General features: G+C 55.5%; 1 protein-coding gene across 1 annotated transcript; it reads left to right on the top strand.

Moving 5' to 3' along the window:
- Positions 1 to 486: 486 nt before the first annotated feature.
- On the top strand, positions 487 to 20,786 carry SERINC2 (serine incorporator 2). Its single transcript, XM_036445248.2, has 10 exons — positions 487 to 648; positions 10,475 to 10,636; positions 11,913 to 12,103; positions 12,522 to 12,601; positions 13,014 to 13,151; positions 14,065 to 14,234; positions 15,820 to 15,910; positions 16,224 to 16,365; positions 19,147 to 19,353; positions 20,226 to 20,786. Exons 1-10 carry the CDS (start codon positions 610 to 612, stop codon positions 20,359 to 20,361), a joined length of 1,356 nt encoding a protein of 451 aa, XP_036301141.1. The 5' UTR covers positions 487 to 609; the 3' UTR covers positions 20,362 to 20,786.
- Positions 20,787 to 22,348: the final 1,562 nt, after the last annotated feature.

Raw genomic sequence — 22,348 nt, 5'->3', positions numbered from 1 at the left:
AATCCCAACTAAGAAGTGATAGGGCCGGACGGAACATCTGATTGAATCCCAACTAAGAAGTGCTATCAGGAATCTGTAGTTTAACAACTTCACCAGGTGATTCTCATCATGAGAGAAGTTTGGGAAACACTGCATCCGATCACTCACCCTTCCACACCTATGTATTGGGCTGAGAGGCTCTGCGAATCAGGGGTGAGCCCCTCTTGGCCTCTGACCCCTGCAGGAGGCCAGGCCAGCGCCTTCTCCAAGGCGCTCTGCAGGAGGCCAGGGCTCAAGGGTTTAAACCCAGGCCTCAGTATCTCTAAACTCGCACTTGGGACCAGGACACGAGCGAAGTCGGGTCGGTGGCCCGGCCCGCGCTGCCGCGGGAGGCACCGCCCCACCACCTTTCCCCGGGTTCCGCCGGGCGCACCTGCCCAGGTGAGTCCCTCCCTGGAGGGAGGCGGGCGCGCACCGGAGCGCCTTCCCGGCCGCCCTGCCAGGTGGGGCGGGGCGGGGCGGGGCCATCGGGCCCGGGGCGGGGCCAGGCCGGGCACCCGGAGCCGGACCGGATCCCGCGCCCCTCCGGCCCCTCCGCACCCTCGGGCCCCGCGCCCCGCCACCGCCGCCATGGGCGCCTGCCTGGGCGCCTGCTCGCTGCTCAGCTGCGTGAGTCCCCCCGGCGCCCGCCGCGCGCCCGCCACTTTGTGCTGTTTTCTTCCCGCAGTTTCTTCCTCTCCTTCCTCCGAACTTGTCTCTCTGGGTCCGCACCCGCCTCTGCGCCCGGGCCCCTCTGGCCCTCGGTTTCCCTACCCGCTCCCACCCCAGCCCTGGCCCCGGGCGACCGGGACAGCTGCGCCCGGGCCTCGGGTTACCGCGGGGGAGGGGAGGGTGGGGCGCCGGGCGGGGGAGGGGCGCGCTCTCCGCGGCGCCTCCCGGGACCGGGGAGACTGAGGCTGGGGCTGGGAGACTGAGGCTCGGGGCCTGGGTGGGCCTGGGGGTGGGGGTGGCGGCCCCTCCGCGCCGGACTTGGACTTGGGGGACGTCCTCCAGGCGCGCGTTTGGGGGTCTGCCTCCCGGACGCTCGGACTCTTTGTGCGCCCTGCCCGGCCCCTGGCCCCCTCTGCCCCGGGTCCTCTCTGTCCCGGGTCCTCGGTCTCTCCCGCAGTCTGTCTGCCCCTGCCCGCCGCTCTCCGTTTGTTCATTAGTGTTTATCTGCTATTCGTCTCCGTCCGTGCGTTGGTCCGACTGTCTTTGTCCGTCGGTGGCTTCTCCATCTGTCATTGTCTACAGTTCGGAGTCGGTCCGCCTGTCCGTCCGCCTGCCCGATGCGCCCTGGTCTCTGAGCATTCAGTCCGGCTCAGGCCAACTCCTGGCCCTTCTCCAAGGCGTCCAGAGCCTCCCCGCTGGGCCCCAGAGCGGGACGGGGAGCGGGCAGGAAGCCCCTGCCTGCCTTCCCCAAATCCCGGCTGAGTCCGCGAGGGCTGCCTCCCCGGGCCCAGCTCTGGGCGAGAAGACCCAAGAACTGAGGGAGGTTAGGGTGTGTGTGTGGGGAGGGCGGGAGGGGGGGGGGGAAGAGGAGGGGAGGAGGACCTGGTCGCCTGGGCTCAGGGACCTGGGGGCCAGCCCGCCTCATTTTTGGGGCTGCAGCCAGCAAAAGGGAGGAGCTTCAGCCAGACCCCAGCCGAGAGGCCCCTGCTCTTTTCCCTTCTCCTAGCTCCCTCCTCTTTTCCTGTTCCCCTCATTAAATCCGAGGTTCATTCAGGCGTTCCCCTCCCCCTCTGCCCGACACAAAGAGGAGCAGAGAGGAATAGGGGGGTCGAGGGGGTCTGGTGGCTGCTGAATTTCAGGACTCGCTTTCCTTTGTCCCTGGTGTGTGTGTGTGTGTGTGTGTGTGTGTGTTCGTGCGTGCATGTGTGTGTGTTAAGATGGGGGTGTAGGGGCAGGAGCTGGAGGATGTAGAGATTTACTTTATGGCAATTTTTTTTTTTTTTTTTAGAATGATAGCTGTAGAGTGGGTCCCTGGACAGTCTCTTGTCCTCTCTGGGCCTCCGTTTCCCCATCTGTGAAGTGCGTGCCTGTGCACACACAGGAGGAGGAATCCAGAGCTGCTCCCTGACATCCCTCCCCTCTGATGAAATCAAGGTTTGGGCCGGGTCTCTGGCCAGGAAGAGTTTGCTTCCTGATGGGGGAGGGAGAGTTTCCTAGGAGCTGACCAGGTTTCCATCTGGCTGGGGGTAGGGGATGTGGAGGGGAGACCTGCCAGTCTCCTGTGCCTTTCTCTCCTACGGGCCAGGCCCTTGGAAAGATTAAAACGTGCCCCGCCCAATCCTGGCATTTCGAGCGAGCTCAGAATGGGAGCTCCGGTTACTATCTTCTGGGAAAGGTGGGTGGAGATTTCCTCTGGAGCCCAGTGCTGGTCCTGAGTCATGGAATTCTACTGCTGAGACCAGAGGCACCTGACAGGCTCCTCTGGGGGCCCGCTGACTTGCCTGAGGTTACACAGCGAAAGGATGGGGAGGATTAAAGTCTGATTTGTCATCCAGACTTCTCCTGTCCTAGCTGCCTGAGCGACAGGGCTGCCAGGTAGAACAGAGAGCTTCACTTAGTGACCATCACAAACCTGCAAGGAGCCTCCTTTCTGTGACTCCTACGGGGGTTCTGACCTCTGACATTGGCTGCACACCTACTGCGTGCCAGGCACTGTGCTGTGCTCCTCGCTCATTTTACTTCCCCCTCAGCCCTGTGACATACCGTGTTTCCCCGAAAATAAGACATCCTCCGAAAATAAGACCTAGCGCATGGAAAGATAAGATATCCCCTGAAAATAAGACCTAGTGCAACTTTGGGAGAAAAAAATTAATATAAAACACTGTCTTATTTTTGGGGAAACAGGGTAGTTATCCTGTTTTACAAATAAAGATGCCAACAGCAGCTACCATTACCACATCTTATCCTAGGCCCAGCACTCACTGCCCAGAGCTGTCCGGTGGTGGCACTGTAGTGAGCACTTGATTTATTTTATTTTATTTAAAAAATATATTTTATTGATTTTTTTTTACAGAGCTGAAGAAAGAGGGATAGAGAGCTAGAAACATTGATGAGAGAGAATCATCGATCAGCTGCCTCTTGCACACCTCCTATCCCCACAACCAAGGTACATGCCCTGGGACCTTTCAGTCCGCAGGCCGACACTCTATCCACTGAGCCAAACCAGTTTCAGCAGAGCATTTGATATATATCCTTTCGTTTTTTCATTCTTTCAATCTTTTCCGTCTTTTATTGATTTTAGAGAGAAGGAAGGAGAGATAGAAACATTCTGTGTCAGGATAGGTTGCCTCCCCTACCTGCCCTGCCCAGGGATCAAATCTGCAACCTAGCTATGTGCCCTGACTGGGAATGGAGCCGAGACCCTTGTGGTGTGTGGGATGACCCTCCAACCAACGGAGCCCCACCAGCCAGGGCTGGTCCACATCCTTCCATGTAATGCTCACAGTGATCCCTGAGGCTGTTCATATCATTCTCACTTCACAGATGGGGAAACTGGGTCAGAGAGGGAAGATGAATCCAGAGAACTGATACCCAGGAAAAGGCAGGTTCTAGAATTCTCATTGTGTTCTTCAGCCAATATTTATTCCTTCTCACAATACCACTCATTGATCAACATCATTAGGGTTATATTTGTGAGATATCCATTTCAATATCTATCCTGATTTTCCCCCCCCTCTTTTTTTCTAAAATATATTTTGATTTTTTTTTACAACGAGAAAGGGAGAGGGATAGAGAGTTAGAAACACTGATGAGAGAGAATCATCGATCAGCTGCCTCTTGCACACCCCCTACTGGGGATGTGGCTGCAACCAAGATACATGCCCTTGACCGGAATTGAACCCGGGACCCTTCAGTCTGCAGGGCGATGCTCTATCCACTGAGCCAAACCAGTTTGGACTATCTTGATTCTTAAGGCAAATTACCAGCTCGCTGAAGACAAAAAGGATTAAAATAGTGAAGTTTACGCTGTGTCTGTTGTGCCACACGTATTACTGTGCAGTTGGTTACCCCTGGAACCAGCAACAACCTGTTTCAATGGAGATTTGCTCCTCCGGAGTGACCTCGGGGGGTTTTCAGGCATCCTTAGCGGGAACGGGTTGGTGGGGAAGACTTCTCTACCCTCCATCGTGAGGTGAGGCATTGCAGCTGCCCATCACGGTTCTCTCGGCTGGAGCTGAGCCCTGGCCTGCAGGAGTGAGATGGGCCCACAGAGGGTGGGAATCAGGCAAGCCAGTGCACGATGGATGGATGGTGAGCAAATATGTGTTTAGGGAGCGCCTTCTCTGTGCGAGGGCGTGTGAAAGGCCTTGGGGTCAGACTGGTTGGACTGAGATCCTGGTTTGGCCCCTTCTCAGCTACTGGACTGTGGGCAGTCACTTCCTCTCTCCCCTTGTTGGTGAAGTGGGAGGACAATGGTACCTGCCTCTAGGCACTTTGGGAGTATTACATTGGCTGAGATAAACAGGCAACGTCTTTAGCATGAAGCTCGCTTGTTGTAGCGGCCACTCTGTAAACACCCCAGGGTGGTAACTTGCTTTAGACCACATTCAAGGAAGTCGTGAGGCCGGTAGAACCCGGGGCTGCCTGACCATAGGGCCTGGGCTCTGAGCCTCTTGCCCATCCTGCCCAGGAGCCCATTGTATGAATGAAGAACTGAGTCCCATGGAGGGGGAAAGAGACTGGTCTAAGGTCATGCTGCAAGTTGGTGGCAGAGCTCTCTATTCTCAGCACTTGGGGGGGGTGTAGGGGGTGAGGGGTGGGGGTGGGATGAGAGGGGTGGGGAGGGGAGTAATTGTACTTGAGTAGCTTGGGGCTGACCTCTTCTCCCTATGTTCTGTCTAGTTCTAGGCTGGCTCATTCACATCTCTAAAGTTTATTTAATTATGATAAAATTAAGATGATGTACATTTTACTATTTAATAGTGTTTTAGTCTTCAAGGAACTTGTCATTTATTTTAAGAAACATGGTAAGGCCCTAACGGTTTGGCTCAGTAGATAGAGTGTCGGCCTGCAGATTCAAGGGTCCCAGGTTCTACCCAGGTCAAGGGCATGTACCTTGGTTGTGGGCACATCCCCAGTAGGAGGTGTGCAGGAGGGAGCTGATTGATGTTTCTCTCTCACCTATGTTTCTAACTCTCTCTCTCCCTTCCTCTCTAAAAAAATCAATAAAAAATATATTTTTAAAAAGAAACACGGCATTAAAATGGGCATTTGTTAAATACAACCCTGACGAATCAGTGAGTGGTACTGTCAGGAGTAAATATTATTGGCTAACGCACACAATGAATTCCAGAGTCTGACTTTTCCTTGGTCTCAGTTCTCTGCATTATTGTTCCCTGACTCTCCCTGTCTGTTCCCAGAGACACTGCACTCCACTCCCTTGATCTGCCTTCCATTCTGGGGCCAAGTGACAGCTCTAAAGTGCAAACCTGGCCCCAGCCAGCTTGGCTCAGTGGATATCGAGTTGACCCGTGGACAAAGGGTCCTGGGTTCGATTCCCAAGGCCAAGTGCATCTATCTGGATTGCAGGCTCAATCCCTGGCCCTGGTTGGGTCACAGGCAGGAGGCAACCAATCCATGTCTCTCTCTGTTTCTTTCCCTCTCTTCCGCTATTTCTAAAAATCAAAGGAAAAATATCCTCAGGTGAAGATTAACAATATTACAAACCCCAAAACTAAAAAGCAAATCTGATGATGATCTATTCTTTAGCAATGGTTCCCCTTCGCCTGCAGGTTACAGCTCAGACTCCTGGGCATGGCCTGCGGGGCCTGGCCATCACTTCTACACCATGTTATTGCCCAGCTACCCCGAAAACACAGTGTTCCTCTTAGCTTTGCACATGTTATGCTCTGTATAGGAATACCCTCTCCTCCCTCACTTGGCTAGCTTACTACTGTTCCTTGACACCTCTCGGTCCCCTCCTTTTTAAAAAAACTTTTTATTTATAGGATATATACATAAGGTGAAATGTACTGTTTGTGCCATTTTAAGTGTACAGTTCAGTGACATTGAGTACCTTTCACGTTGTGCAAGCATCACCACCATCCATCTCCAGAACTTTCTCATCTTCACCCGAACTGAAACTCCTGACCCTTTAAACAGTAATTCCTCTCCCCTACCCCCCAGTTCCCGGTAAGCACCATCCTACTTCCTGTCCCTGTGCATTTGCCTTCTCTAGGTACCTCCTATGAGTGGGATCCTGTGTGTTTATATTTTTGTGATCGGCTTACTTGACGTAGCTCAATGTCCTTAAGGTTCGTCCGTGTTGAAACATGTATGAGAATGCGATTCCTTTCTAAGGCTGACTAATGTTCCACTGTGTGTGTCAACAGTCGACGGCCTGCTTCCGCCTTTTGCTGTTGTGAGCAATGCTGCTGGGCACATGGGTGTGTGTACAGGTATCTGTCCGAGTCCCTGCTCTCAGCTCTTCGAATAACACCCAGAAGTGGGGGGCCAGTTTGTTTTAAACGAAACAGCTTTATTTATTTATTTAAAAATATATTTTATTGATTTTTTTACAGAGAGGAAGGGAGAGGGATAGAGAGCTAGAAACATCGATGAGAGAGAAACATCAGCCAGCTGCCTCCTGCACACCTCCCACCAGGGATGTGCCTACAACCAAGGTACATGCCCTTGACTGGAATTGAACCTGGGACCTGTCAGTCCGCAGACCGATGCTCTATCCACTGAGCCAAACCGGTTTTGGCTAAACAAAACAGCTTTAAACTGTGCCCCATGCCCTCAGCTACCTACTCTCCCCAGCCAGTGCCCCAGGAACGGTTCTAAGAACCTACGTCCCTGGCTCTAGCGACAGCCAGGAGCATGCGAAGGATCGGCGTCAGCCTCTCCCGCCGTGCCGAACCACGGACAGCTCCGGGCTGTCCAGCTGGCCGGGGAGGCAGGGGGCTCCTTGCCAGGGAAGAGGATAGCCAGCGGCCTCCCTGCGGATTCTGCATCAGAGGCTGGATTGGTCGAATGCCAGGCAGCCTCCAAGGGGAAGACGCCAAGACCCAGGGCTCCGTGTTCTCCTCTCAGAGACCCTGGCTGGTGCTCAGGCCTGTGTCCCAGCGCTTTCCTGTTGCCGCCTTTGCCCTGGGCGCGCGTGGTGGGGGCGGGAGCTGTAATCTCCGTGGGGGAAGTTTTATAGTCGCCTGGGCCTCTCCCATTGCATCATAACCCTTAGCCCGGGCTGCTCTGCCGCCTGGTGACTTTCATCTCTCCTGTCCCCATGACGTCCCTGCGGTAAATGGGCCACCACTGGCCCCTGGGCAGTGAGGTCACTTGCAATTTCTCTAGCTTCTAATAACCCCATAAAGTCTAAAGCTTTGTGCCTATTTTAGGCCCCGCCCCCTTAATGAACAATTTTTATTTTTAAATAATAAAACCAACCTCATTGAGGTATAATTTAATTATATTTAGTTACGTGGACCCATTTGAGTAGGACCTCCCCGTCTGCTCCCTTGAGCAGAGACAGCCCTCTGAGGGAGTGCCATGACGCATTGCTGAGCATTTATTTTCAATTTCCCCCTGTTATTTTCCTGGCGTGAATGAGTGTCCCCCCCCCCCCGCCCCGTGGACTTCCGAGTGTGCGGAGGTGTGCGCGTCTGCCCTTCCTCCCGAGGCTGGCACTCCTGTAGGGAGAGGTTCTTGTAGGAGAGATGCCCACAGGTGGCGGGCTGTCAGAGAGCATGAATGTTTCAAGGCTGGATGGGGGGCAAAGTGGGGGGGGGGAGCAGTTGGCTTGAGTTTTTCTCTCCCAGACCTGGTCTCTCTGGCCACTGGCTGGCTCAGGGAATCCTGAGGTGTCAGATGTCATGTACCCCTGGGTTTTGATCTCCAAAAAGCAGAGTGAATTGAAAGGCCAGGCTCCCCGACTGCGTTGGGGTGCCTTTTCTTACATCTCAAATGTTTTTAAAAAATATATATTTTATTGATTTTTCACAGAGAGAAAAAGAGAGTGATAGAGTCAGAAACATTGATGAGAGAGAAACATCAACCAGCTGCCTCTTGCAGACCCCTACTGGGGGTGTGCCCACAACCACGGTACATGTCCTTGACTGGAATTGAACCTGGGACCTTTCAGTCCGCAGGCCGACTCTCTATCCACTGAGCCAAACCGGCTTTGGCAAGAGCATGTATTCTTGACCAAAACTGAACCCGGGACCCAGGAGTCCACAGACTGACACTCTTTCCACTGAGCCAGACCAGCCAGGGCATGTTTTTAACTTCTCTGAGCTCAGTTTCCTCATCTGTAAACGGGAACTAATAGTCAGCTTGGTCTGATGACCAGAATGCTCTTGTGGTTGGTTTACAAAACATTTTTCTGGCACTTGCTTGCCACCTGAAACCCCAAAGGTGGCCATGGAGAGGAGCCCGGGGTTGGGGTGGGGGCTGCGGGATACAACTCCAAGCTGCGGGTGAGTGAACTGTCACGCTTTGGACATGAGGGAGCATCCACCCCGCAGGCATTTCATTTAGCATTCACGTCCTGGCTTTGCAGGTGGGAGTTGGGTGGGAAGGAGCAGCTCCAGTCAGGGGCGGGGGATCGAGGGGGGAAGGGGAAGGCAGAGACCCTTCAAGCAGAGTGTGCCTTATGCCCAGGACCAGTCCAGAGAGCAGGGTGCCAGGTCGCAGAGGAGCAAGGCCCCCTTTTAGCCTGTTCCCCACAAAACCGGTCATTCAGCATCAGGCTGTCCCGGTCCCTCCTGGCTTCCAACCCTGAGTGGATGCCCACTGCTGCCCAGGCCCTGCCATCCTCGTTGGCCTCACCACTCATGGCTCGCTGCCTGACACGAAGCTTTGGGTACAGGTCCTTCTTTTTGTCCCTCCGTTGCCCAGCTCCCGCCTGCCCCAGAGCCACCAGGGCCCTGTTCCCTGGAGCGGCCTTTCTTCTCCTTTGTCAGCTCTCAGCTAAATGGTCACTTCTTCAGGGAGAAGACGCGCCACCCCCACCAAACTAGGCCCCATCTGTCACTGAGGGCAGCATGCACATTTTCTTCTTTTTAAAATTATTTAAAAAAAATATTTTATTGCTGAAACTGGTTTGGCTCAGTGGATAGAGTGTCAGCCTGCAGACTGAAAGGTCCCAGGTTCGATTCCGGTCAAGGACATGTACATTGATTGTGGGCATATTCCCAGTAGGGGGTGTGCAGGAGGCAGCTGATCGATGTTTCTCTCTCATCAATGTTTCTAGCTCTCTATCCCTCTCCCTTCCTCTCTCTATATTTTATTGTTTTTTTTTATAGAGAGAAAGGAAGAGGGATAGAGAGCTAGAAACATCATCCAGCTGCCTCCTGCACACTTCCTATTGGTTGATGTGCTCACAACCAAGGTACATGCCCTTGATCGGAATTGAACCTGGGATCCTTCAGTCCGAAGGCTGATGCTCTATCCACTGAGCCAAACCGGTCAGGGCACATGTTCTTCTTAGCACGCCCCACCACGGTGTGATGATCTGTTGGTCATTGGACGCTCCACCGAGGCGGGACTCTGCCTTTCTGGCCTCGGAAGTACCTGGCTGAGGAGCTGGGCTGTTGGGGGGAAGATAAACTTTCACAAAGGCTCGACAGGCAGACCCAGCTCCCGGGGGGCTGAGGCTCTTTGGGGCACCGCCTGTGAATGGCGTGGCACTCCCAGCCCCTAAATGATTCCCGTCAGCCCCAGAGTAGGAAATCCCAGCTGCTCACGGGCTTCATTCCATGCATTCAGCAGGTGTTTACCACGTGCCTGCGGTTTCCTTGGGTCTTCACATGTGTCTGGTGCTACATTCTTTCCCCAGATGGTCACCGAGCTCCTACCCTGTGCCAGGCCCTGTTCCGCTTTCTGGGAACACCACAGTGAGCAAAACAGACAAACATTCCTGCCGGGGCGGAGCGTACACGCTGGACAGGGGAGGCAGGCAAACATCAGTAAACTCTGAATCTGAGCAGATGATAGTAAGTCCTACGGAGGACACGGAAACCAGGAAAGGAAACTTGTATCGTGAGGAGTAGGTGCCCTTCCGATTCCTGCTGTGTAGAGGAGGACACCGCAGTTCAGAGGGGTTGAATGAGCTGTGTAAGGCCACATAGCTAATGAGGGATGGAACTAGACTTCTGGATTTTTAAACATTTATTTGTTTACTCCTCTGCCTCCCCCTAAGTAAGACACAGTGTGGCACAGCTCTCTCTCTCCGAAGCCGCGGCAGCACCTGAGGTTTGAATCTGGGTTCTCTTCCTTGCTGGCTGTGTGACTGTGTGACCGTGTGACCCGGCCTCTTCCAAGCTTGGTTTCCTCAGCCCCCCTCAGGCTTGGACGTCGCGTGGGATCACACTGGCGCGGGGGTTGCACAGGCGGCGGGCTCGTGCGGATCTGGAGGCATCGGAGGGGCGGTGGTGGGTGCTGCGCGCCCGGCCATAGGGGGAGAGGAGGCGGAGATAAGGGTGCTGTCCTGCCTTCCCCGCAGGCCTCCTGCCTCTGTGGCTCTGCCCCCTGCATCCTGTGTGGCTGCTGCCCCTCCACCCGCAACTCCACCGTCAGCCGCATCATCTTCACGTTCTTCCTCTTCCTGGGGGTGCTGGTGTGCCTCATCATGCTGAGCCCTGGCGTGGAGAGCCAGCTCCACAAGGTGAGCAGCCCGGGGGGTGGGGGTGGGGGAGGAGGTAGCCTGCGAGTGCCCGGGGAGCAGCCTGCAAACCTGCTGCTACGGGACCAGGCTGGGGGTCCCAGCTGACCAAGAAGAGGTGGGCAGGTGTGTCCAGGGCGTTTCTTCAAGTGGGAAGGAGGGTTTGGGCCTCACATGGGGATAACCGGTTCTCGTAAGCCACGGTCTCCTTGGAAAATCACATGAATCATTCCGGCAAGCCCAGTTGGGGGTCCCAACTCTTCCCTACATCCAAGTGTCAGGCCATTGGTGTGACAGGTTAGGATGTACACAGGTATGGATTCCAGGGCAGTGGGAAATGCAGTCTCAGAGTCACCTGAGAAGTGCCAGTCCTGTAGGAGATGGGCCTCTGAGTCTCCGTTTCCAGAAGAATCTCAGGGAATCTGGTGTTGTTACGCCCAGACTTCGTGATCCCCAAGGACCATCAGGGAGCCGAGTCCGATGCAATAAACAAAAGAGCCTCTCCCATGCTAGCATGGGCTCTGTCCCACTCATGCTGACAACATGGCGGAAGAGAGCACGAATTTCACCACGCCCTGGGGTTTTACACCCGTGGTGATGTCACTGCTTTGGCTGACCCTGATTGGTTGGGTGAGGGCTAGGGTCCAGTTACACAAAATGGAGGATAACTCCGCCCTGGCAGGGTGAGGATAAACTCCGGACTCCGGACTCCACTGTGGGGCAGGGCGGAGTCATCCTCACCCTGCCCTGCCCTCTCAGTGTAGGTGGTGGGTGGAAGGCATTTTGGGAAATCCTGCCTTAGACAGCGCATGTGTTCCTCAGGCTGTGGACAGGATGACAGGGAAATAAACAGAGAGTAACAAGACGTAACTGGACCATCTGTGTGTGGGGGTGGGCACACCTAGGACTTCAGCCCCAGATGTGGGTAGCTATGGGGATGGTGCTGGGAGGCTCAGCTCCTGTCCCAGCTCCTCCATGCTGGGAGGGCCTCCTCCCGGCCCCACCCCCAATGGGAGGGCCTCCCTCCTAGCCCTGCCCCTGCTGGGAGGGCCTCCTCCTGGCCCCGCCCCTGCTGGGAGGGCCTCCTCCCGGCCCCACCCCCAATGAGAGAGCCTCCTCCCAGCCCCACCCCTAATGGGAGAGACTCCTCCCAGCCCCGCCCCTGCTGGAAGGGCCTCCTTTTGGCCCCGCCCCTGCTGGGAGGGCTTCCTCAGGGCAGGCCTTGGCAGAATCAGCCCCAGGGAGGGTGGGGCCGTCAATGGCACCTCTGTCTCCGCAGCTGCCTTGGGGGTGTGATGAAGGGACTGGGAGCACTGGCGTCATGCAGAGCCACATCGACTGTGGCTCCCTGCTTGGCCAACGTGCTGTCTACCGCATGTGCTTCGCTACGGCCGCCTTTTTCTTCCTCTTCACCGTGCTCATGATCTACGTGCGCAGCAGCCAGGACCCCCGGGCCGCCTTCCAGAACGGGTGAGTGCCTGGGGGACCCTTGCACCCCGTCGGGTCCCCGCTGCAGTGGTGCCCTGCCCCCGGCCTGTCTCCAGAGATCTCCAGCCCCTACAGCACAGAGGCAGCTCATTTAGGGTTTCCCGTTTCTCAGATGAGGAAATTAAGCTCAGAAAGGGCAGCAACATGCTCAGGCCACACAGCATTTAGTGACGCAGCTGGGGCCAGAACTTGGGTGACCAGCCCCCTCACCCCTACTTGGCCCTTCCCTCTGCCCCTTGGGGCTTTTTCTAGGGCCAGGACAGATTTCCGGTGCCCATCAGACCGGAAGAAAGCCCATGAGAAAGCCCCTCTTCACTTTTTAGGGGTGAGCATCTGGGGGCCAGATCTGTCCCTCTAACCCTGCTCCATTGTCCTGTCTGCCCTAATCCCCATCCTGTAGGTTTTGGTTCTTTAAGTTCCTGATCTTTGTGGGCATCACCGTGGGCGCCTTCTACATCCCCGATGGCTCCTTCTCCGACGGTAAGCGTCTTGGTGGGGAGGGATGGGGGGGTCCCCAGTGGGAGGAGCGCTGGCGGGGCTGCTCTGTGCCCTGGCACACAGACTGCCGCCTGGGGCCTCGGCTCCTGGTCAGGAGACAGCGCCATGGTGCGTGGCCATAGGGCTTTTGGGCAACTCTGGGGACGGGGACGGAGGTACCTGCCTAACCCTCACCCATGTCGGGGCATGGCTAGGGGCTCTCTGAGAGCAGGGGCTTTGCTTTGTCTCAGTGTCCCGGGGCAGGGCTTGGCACCAATGATTGCTGAATGAATACATGTGTGTGATTCCTGTGCCTGCCCCAGGAATCCCAGAGAGCCGGGTGGGTCAGGGGCCCTGGCACCCAGGCTTCTGCCCAGGGCCAGACTGGCTCCCTCACTCTTCTCTCCCCATCCAGTCTGGTTCTACTTCGGTGTCGTGGGCTCCTTCCTCTTCATCCTCATCCAGCTGGTGCTGCTCATCGACTTCGCGCACTCCTGGAACCAGCAGTGGCTGGGCAAGGCCGAGGAGTGCGACTCCCGCGCCTGGTACGCAGGTCAGTGCCAGGGGTCTCCGAAGCTTGATGAATGCCTGGAGGGCGTCGCGAGCAGCCCTGCCTTCCTGCAGGAATCGGTCTGTGCAAGGCAGAGGGAGGGAAGGGTGTGTGTGTGTGTGTGTGTGTGTGTGTGTGTGGGCAGCCGATTCCAGGGCAGCTTCAGCGGATCAGATGGGAGAGGAACTGCGGAGGCCTCGGAGGGTCTAGTTCAGCGGTTCCTGAGGGATGGGCCATGCACAGCCAGCCCTGGTCAAACTTCAGGTACCTCTTGGTCTTTGGTACCCAGTGGCAGAAAGGTCCCAGCTCAACCTTCAGAAAGAAAGGCTCACCGAGGCGCTGGTTGGTGTTCAGGCCTCTCTGAACTTGCTGTCTCTCTGGCAGCCAGAGCAGGCGCCAGCAGATCCCACACATATAGTTCACTCAAAACAAAAAAGTTTTCATTGGTTTCAGAGAGGAAAGGGGAGAGAGAATGAAAGAGAGTAATCGATCGGCTGCCTCCTGCACGCTCCCCACTGGGGACGAGCCTGCAACCTGGCGTGTGCCCTGACCGGGAATGGAACCGTGACCTTCTGGTTCATGGGTTGATGCTCAACCACTGAGCCACACTGGCTGGACCTAGTGCACTTTTTAAACAATCGTTTTGTATTCCTTGTATTTATTTACTATTACTTTAAAAAAAAACCTTTATTGTTGAGAGTGGTCATTGTATTTATTTTAATGATTACTTTACTTATGGATAGTGAATCATTCTAGCTCAGGATGGGGCCACAACTCCCAGAGGCGCTGGGAGTGATGGAAGTTTAGGGGACACTGACGTCAGTCCTTGGCTGACGAAGTGGAGGCTGGCTCCGAAAGGCCCCTGGAGGGAGGGGGGTGCCCGTACCTCCTGACCCCTGCGCGCTGCCCCGCCCAGGCCTCTTCTTCTGCACCTTCCTCTTCTACTCACTGTCCATTGTGGCCGTGGCCCTGCTCTTCGTCTACTACACCGAGCCCGACGCCTGCCACGAGGGCAAGGTCTTCATCAGCCTCAACCTCACGCTCTGCATCTGCGTCTCCATCATCTCCGTCCTGCCCAAGGTCCAGGTGAGCTGGCTGCTCCGCCCGGCCGGAGGCCAGGCCCGCTGGTGTGTGGGACGTCCTTGGCACCCTGGGCAGGGCTGGTGGCCACAGAGCCGTGGGCTGAGTGTGGGCTCCCCAGTCAGCCTCCCTGGGTTCGAGTCTTGGCTCTCACATCTACATTTTAGGTGCCTGTGGGAAGGTGCCTTCACCTCCCTGCCTCTCTCTTCTCAATTATAAAAGGGGGCTAATAATACCTGCCATGTGGAGGATTGAGATCATGTTTGTGAACACATAGAACAGTGCCAGGCACAGAGACATGCATCAGGCATTGGCTATTGTTATCATTATTGGCGCTGGCATTGTTTTTTTATGTGAATTGGGAGAACATCCTCGAGCAATGATCCTTAGACACCTCAAGACTTAGTAGTGCTAGGAGGTGCAATTCCAGTTTCTAATCGCAGACCGTCTGGGACAATGGTCGGCAAACTCGTTAGTCAACAGAGCCAAATATCAACAGTACGGTTGAAATTTCTTTTGAGTGCCACATTTTTTAAAACTTAAACTATATAGGTAGGTACATTGTTATTAACTTAATTGGGGTACTCATAAGCTGGCCTTTGCTAAAACTCAAGGGGCCAAAGAGCCGCATGTGGCTCGCAAGCTGCAGTTTGCCGACCACTGGTCTGGGGTAATGAATGGGGGTTCCCAAGTAATTGTTCTTCAGAAAAAAAGCCTTCTGAGCCCAGTGGTACTTCCCAATGTGGGACCTCAGCCCAGCAGGGGATCCAAAGGAAGCTTAGGTAGCTTTTGGGGGTCGTTAGCAGAAAGTTTGGGAACTTTCTGGTCAGAGTCTGCATTTCCCATTCAGAGAACTGAAGCCCAGGGAGGGTGATGCCTCTGCCCCAGGTCACACAGCAATCGGTATTCACGCAGCAAACACCTCCTGAGCACTCACTGTGTATCACGTGTCCCTCTAGATGTCGGGCATACAGCTGTGAGGAAGAGGAGGAAGGATAATTAAAATAGTGAAGGGTGGGAAAGAATAAGTAACAGACTAGGCAAAGTAAGGTCGTTTTGGATGTGTGCTTTGAGGGGAGTAAGCGGGTAGTGGGTTGAAGGTAGGCAGGGCCAGGGGTGCTGTAGGCAGGATTTTCAGGGCCTTGTTGCATCCTGTTTGAGCCGAGGTCTGAGAGCTAACGAGGGGCTGCCCGTGCAGAGGTCCGGGAAGGAAGATGTCAGGGAGAGGGCACAGGCAGGAGGAGGCCACAGTGGCTGGGGTGTGGTCCGCAGGAAGGAGCAGGGCAGGGGGATCAGGCAGAGGTGAAGGTGGGACCGGCCAGGGAGGGCTTTGATCCAGAGCGTGCAGGGACGCCCCCCTTGCACAGTTCTCAGCGGGGGAGCAAGGGCGTGATCTGTTAGGGGAAAGCATTAGGACTCCCCCTTTGGGTGGGCGAGGTAAGTGGTAGGTGGCTTGGGCGGTGTGGGGAAGGGGAGGGAGGGCCCTAGGGCGGGGAGGGTTTCTGAGGTTCCCTGGTGGAGGGTGAGTGGGTGAGCAGGGTGGGGGTCCCCAGGCCTGGCAGGGCTCATGCTGATGAGCTGCTCTCACCAGGAAGCCCAGCCCAACTCGGGTCTGCTGCAGGCCTCCGTCATCACGCTCTACACCATGTTCATCACCTGGCTGGCGCTGTCCAATGTGCCCGGTGAGTCTGGGCCTGGGTTTGAGGAGGCCTGGGCTTGTTCTTAGACTAGTAAGGCCCTCTGTGGGGTTGGGGGGAGGACTGGGGACTCTTACAGATGACAGGGACATCCCAGCCCAAGCCTAGTGGGAGGGCCCCATCTGTTCCTGGAGCTGTTTGTCGTTCTGTCTGCTAAGTGCCATCTGACGCTGGGACTTGGATGGTGGGTTCCGTGTCTGTCTGTCCATTTGGGTTGGCTCTCTGCCCATCCTCTGGGCTAATGGGCTCCTCAGACCTGGCCTGCACGGGCTGAGGGGGACCCTGCTCCTGTCCCCAGACGAGAAATGCAACCCACACCTGCTGACCTCCCTGGACAACGGGACGATCCTGGCAGGGCCTGAGGGCTACGTGACCCAGTGGTGGGACGCGCCGAGCATCGTGGGCCTCATTGTCTTCATCCTGTGCACCTTGTTCATCAGGTAGGCCGGGGTCTGGGTTCCGGGGAGGGATCATGATTGGGGGGCCCAGAGCCGGAAGAGAGGGGAGGATGTGGGAGCCGGGACGCCAGGCTGGAGGCAGCATGTCCGGCCCTTGCACGATGGGGAAACTGAGTCGCTCAGAGGGCACAGTGTGACTGGCAGCCGAGGCGGGGCTGAACCCCACCTCCTGGCCCCGGGCCCTTTCCTGCACACGGGGCTGCCACGTGCCAGCTCAGTTGGTTGCAGGCAACTGTGAGGTCAGTGAAAGAGCCTGAACTGGGCCAGTGGGTCCGTCTGTCACTCACCTGCTGTGGCCTTGGGGTAAGTGGCTTTCCCTTCCCGAGCTTCCGTTTCCCCCTCGGTAAAAGGGTAACGTTAGCCTCTAAGGCCCAGGGTGGCTGGGACCCCACGTCTCACTGAGAGGGAGCAGCTCCTACCTAAGATCACATGACAACTTGTTCGAAAGGGGCATCTTAGCCAGTGCTTATCGGGGTGAACTCTGGAGCCCGGGCCGCCTGCGTCTGAGCCCGGCACTGGCACTGACTGGCAGTGTGATTTCGGAAGAGTCCCTTAACCTTTCTGTGCCTCAGCTTCCTTGTCTGGAAAATAGAAATAAAAACAGTGCCTACCTCAGTAGATTGTTGTAGGGTTATGGGAGAGTGAGTATGTGGGAGGCACTTAGAAAAGAACTTGGCAAGTAAAAGGCACCAAATAAATGTTTGCTGTTATGACCAGTAACGTGGAAGGTTTGCACAGCTGGTGGCTGTTTGGTACGAGTCACTAGATGGCGAGCTCCAGTGTAGCTGTGTTTACCGGAACCTGGCAGACTCAGCGCTGGTGCTGGGGCCAGCGTTTCTCCATGCGCCACTTCCTCTGCCTGCCCTTTCCTCCCTGGAGGCAGCCTCTGGCCACACCCCGCCAGGCCCCCGGCTAGCACTTTCTGAGGCCGGTTCACAATGCCCTCTTTCAGAGTCATGTTTGGGCAGTTTATAAACATCTCTCGTCTTTGTCACCTCATTTGTTTCCTTTTCTAATCTGGAAAGGCCCCTGTCACGCCCATTTAAAAAAATATTTTTTTATTGATTTCAGAGAGGGAGAAGGAGAGAGAGATAGAAACATCAGTGATGAGAGAGAATCATCGATTGGCTGCCTCCTGCCACATCCCTACTGGGGATTGGGCCCGCAACCCAGGCATGTGCCCCTGACCGGAATCGAACCCAGGACCCTTCAGTCCGCAGGCCATCGCTCTATCCACTGAGCCAAACCAGCCAGGTCCATTTTAGAGGAAACCAAGACTCCGTGTTGGGCAGCCGCTTGTCTGAGGCGGTGAGCACACAGTGGTCGTGGGGCTTGAGCACACGCCCTCCCCAGCCCATCAGGGTAGCTGGCTTCTTCGAGCTTCTCCCACTCAGACCTCCCTGGCCTGCGGGCACTGGGCAGCTCCTCTGAGAACCAGGGGGGCTGTGTTCTTAGCTCTCAAAACACAGGAAGTGCCTGGCCAGCGTGGTTCAGTTGTTAAGCGGTGACATATGAACCAGGAGGTTGGGGTTTGATTCCCAGACAGGGCCCATGCCCGCCCAGGAGGCAGCTGATCAGAGATTCTCTCTCCTCATTGATATTTCTCTCTCTCCCTTCCTCTCTGAAATCAGTAAAGACATACATATATATATATTTTAAAAGCAGTAATGAAAAAGAAAACACACACAGGAAGCAAAGAAGCACCAGCAGCCAGGAAGCAGGGACCATGATGGCTTTCACCCCAGCTCGATCCCACCATGTGGGCGTTTGTGTGCAGTTAGTTGGCAGTGGTTGGGGGGCCAGCTGCAGCTCGGCGAAGGGTGACCTCAGTTTGAGGTGTGGCTGGAACCCAGGTCTCCTTTCGCTTTTCCCCCAAAATACCATTAGATTTTCAAAATTGTCTGTATGTCTCAGGCTAGTATTACTGTTAAAAACGTCAAGACCACATTATAGAAAAGCAATGACCGAAAAATCATTGCTATTATTATTTTTAAAATTATAAACATGAAGAAAGGGGAGGTAATTGGTGAAGCCACTTACCTAACAATTATAAAAGGAAAACAAACTTAATAGCAAGTAAGCATGTTTAATTTTTATTTTTATTATTATTATTATTAATATTTTATTGATTTTTTACATAGAGGAAGGGAGAGGGATAGAGAGCTGGAAACCGATGAGAGAGAACCCTCGACCAGCTGCCTCCTGCACCCTTCCCTCCCCCCCCAAGATGTGCCTGCAACCAATGCACGTGCCCTTGATCGGAATCAAACCAGGGACCCCCAAGTCTGCAGACTAATACTTTATCCACTGAGCCAAACCGGTTTTGGCAGCATGGTTAATTATTAACATTATTAATAAATGTAGGACCTGGCATGATGCTTTGCAGCACTAAATGCTCAGTACATGTTAAAGGAAATGGCAATCGAACCAACAGAATAACAGAGGCAGTTTATGTATTTATGTTGTTCCAGGCACAGTGCGAGGGACTTTACACCATCATTCCATTCCGTCCTCCCAGCAGCACTGTGAGGCGGGTACTGCTGTCCCTGATTTTATAGACAAGGAATCAGAGGCTCAGTGAGGGTGCCTTGCCCAAGTTCACACAGGGGCTGGGGGCCCGAGTTGAGAATCAAAGCGGTTTGTGAACTCCTGGTCCCAGGACCTAAGCGCCAGATCCCGGGCCCTCAAGGCTCTGGGACCATCATGCCTGTTGTTACGACCCCCTGGCACTGCCCACCTGCCCGCCTCCTCCCTCCCCTGCAGCGTGCGCTCCTCGAACCACCAGCAGGTGAACAGCCTGATGCGGACGGAGGAGTGCCCGCCCATCCTGGAGGGCACGGCGCAGCAGCGGGCGGCAGGCCAGGCCTTCGACAACGAGCAGGACGGCGTCACCTACAGCTACTCCTTCTTCCACTTCTGCCTGGTGCTCGCCTCCTTGCACATCATGATGACGCTCACCAACTGGTACAGGTGCGTGCAGGCAGAGCCCGCGGGGCCTGGCCACACGGCTCCCCTCCTTCAGCCCCTCACTGAGCATAAGGAAAACCTGCTCAAGACTTGGGCATGGAGGCATCTCTCCAGGACCCTCCATGGCGCCTGCCCCATCCGCGACCCAGTTTCCCCGCCGGTGCCTCACACTGCTCAGCTCCTGTACCTCCACTGAAAAGCGGAGGTCCCGGGAGGTGGGGCTGGGCCTTGGCGGGCAGATCAGGCTTACAGGTCGGTGTGGTAAATTGGATTGAGGGGTCAGACCTAGGACTCACGGTTGGAGGGTTAGGGTTAGAGGTGGATGTCAGAATCCAAGTCACAGGGTTAGAGTAGGAGTAATGGAGTCAAGAGTTGGGATTGGGGCCATGGAAAGTCACAAATTTGGCCATTTGATTAAAAATGGGGTTAGTGGGCTAGAAAGACAAGTCAAGGAGCGAAGATAAGAGTAACAAGGTCAAGGGCCGGGACTGTGGTCACGGGGCCCAGGGTCAGAATTGAGGTCAGATATCAAAACTGTGGTCATAAAATCAGGGGTCAAGGGTGGGGTTACAGGATTGAGTGTCAGGGTCAAGGTTAGAGGTCAGGACTAAGGTCTGGAGCTCCAGGGGTCAGGTCACTATATTAGTCTAGGACTGAGGTCAAGATTGGAACTGAGGTCAGGATCAGGTCTGTGGTACAAGGTCAGGAGCTGTGTCTAGAGACGTAAGACCATGTGCCAAAAATACCAGAGGCGGGACTAGAGTTACAGAAGAAGAGTCAAAGGTGAAGTCAGGAGTCACAGCTGGACCGTAAGGTCAGGCCAGGGCTGAGTCACAAGCCTGGGCCAGGCTCACTGGCATGCTGGTGTGTTGCAGGCCCGGCGAGACCCGGAAGATGGTCAGCACCTGGACCGCCGTGTGGGTGAAGATCTGTGCTAGCTGGGCCGGGCTGCTGCTCTACCTGTGGACCCTGGTCGCCCCGCTCCTCCTGCCCAACCGGGACTTCAGCTGAGACAGCCCTGCCGCCTGCCCGGCTGACTCTGCCCCGCCTCCAGCACTTGCCCCGAGCTGAGTGCCTTATTGTCAGTGCCTCCAGGGATGAGGGGCTCAGGCTCACATCCGAGCCCCTCAGCTCACACCTCTGCTCCCCCAGACCATGGGACTTCCTCTCCCTTTCCCCTGCCCCCCATCACCCACGCTCCCCTCCTTGGGGGAAGAGGGGCCCTTTGTTCCCAGGCTCCCCAGGAGCAGGACCTGCGGAGGGAGATGCTCAGAGCTGCCCAGAGGGCGGGAGCATGCGCTATGATGGGATGCCCAGCACTGAGGTGTTGGTATTCCTGACCACACCCCCCGGGCGCCCCGTCACCCTCCTCGACTCCGTGCCTTACAGAGTCTCTAAGACTTTGCCCAATAAAGAAGCCAGAGTGTGTGCCTCCCGTGTTCTCTGCCCCCTCGCACTCAGTGCAGTGCCCATCCCCTCTGGGGTCAGGGTGGGGGCTGAGGATAGAAGGTCAGGGCTGAGAGGCCAGACCAAGAAGAGCCAGACCGAGGGGCCTGGGCCATGTTCTCTGGGTCACGGGGAGCCGGGGGATGGGGGCTATAGAGGAAGGAGGGGCTTTGAACAAAGAGACTCTTGGGGTCAGGAAACGGGCCTGGAGCAGTGCCCACATGAGGAGGCGTGGGGAGGCCAGAGTCGGGTGGAGCGGGGGCCGTGGGAGGTGGCTGAGAGGGCTGTCTTCAGGGCCTTGCCAGTGTCTGCCCTGAGGTTCTGCCACCTCTGGCCTGCCTCAAGTTATCACCATCCCCCCTTTTTCCTGCCATAATCTAGACCAGCGGTTGCCAACCGGTGGTCCACAGACCACTGGTGGTCTGTAAGGTCTGAAAGGTTGGCACCCGCTGGTCTAGGCACCTGCTCGGGGCCAGTTGCCGTGGGGAATGAGGAAGAGCATGCTCAGGAGAGGCCAGGATCCTGCTGAACCTCAGAGGCCACGTGGGATGCCCCTAACCCCTGTGTGGTTCAAGGTCAATTGTACTAATAAGCTTGCTATAGGGACGAAAGCTCCTTGCTCCAGGCTGTGTGCACAGGAACCATTCAACAAACATTGGCTCCTGTTATTTTTCTACACAGACACACACACACACACACACACACACACACACACACACACCTGCTGTTGAAAATCCACATACATAGATTTCCAACTGTGGATTAAAAACATACACAGAGAAAGAAATTTATTAAGAGAAAAGAAAGATGGAACCCTTGACTCCAGTCTTCTCTGACCCCCAGTCTAAATAAGTCCCCCATTTCTCTAAGTGAACTCTCTGTCCCCGCATAGCCTTCATTACTGTATTAGAGGCCCAGTGCACGAAATTTGGCACAGGGGCAGGTGGGTGTCCCTCATCCTGGCCTGCACCTTCTCACAATCTGGGACCGCTGGCCTCTAACCACTTGCCTGATTGCCCCTAATCACTCTGCCTGCCTGCCTGATCACCCATAAGCACTCTGCCTGCCTGATCACTCCTAACTGCTTGCTGGGGGGCGGCTGGCTGGGGTGATGGGCCATGGTCATTCTGGTCTCCGGTTGTTCTGCCATTTTGGTTGCTGGGCTATTATTATATAGGATGTGATGATCATATCCATGTGTGTGATTATCACTGTATTGTCTGACTATCCCAAAGAGCCACGAGGGTGAGAACCTCCCCTTATTAACAGTACATCATTTCCCTGGGGCTTAGAACAGAGCTCGATACAAAGAAGGTGCTCCCTAAGGGGTGAGTGGAGAGACGGGCCACCCGAATGAATGTTAGTTGATTCTGGAGCAGCCCCGGGGAAGCCAGGGCTGGAGAGTTTATAGCAGAGGACGAGGGGGAGGAGCCCTGTGCTGGGACCCAGAGGCCCCGGGTTCTCTTACTGAAAGTGCTGGGTCAGAGGAGAATTGCGAGGAATGGCTTTGAAGCTGAGACCTGCAGAATAGGTGGGGCGGAGAGCGTGGGAG

Source organism: Pipistrellus kuhlii, unplaced genomic scaffold, assembly GCF_014108245.1.
Source record: "Pipistrellus kuhlii isolate mPipKuh1 unplaced genomic scaffold, mPipKuh1.p scaffold_m20_p_2, whole genome shotgun sequence".
Classification (NCBI taxonomy): Eukaryota; Metazoa; Chordata; class Mammalia; order Chiroptera; family Vespertilionidae; genus Pipistrellus; species Pipistrellus kuhlii.
The sequence above is the reverse complement of the archived record's forward strand: the minus strand, read 5'-3'. Positions and strand labels throughout refer to the sequence as shown.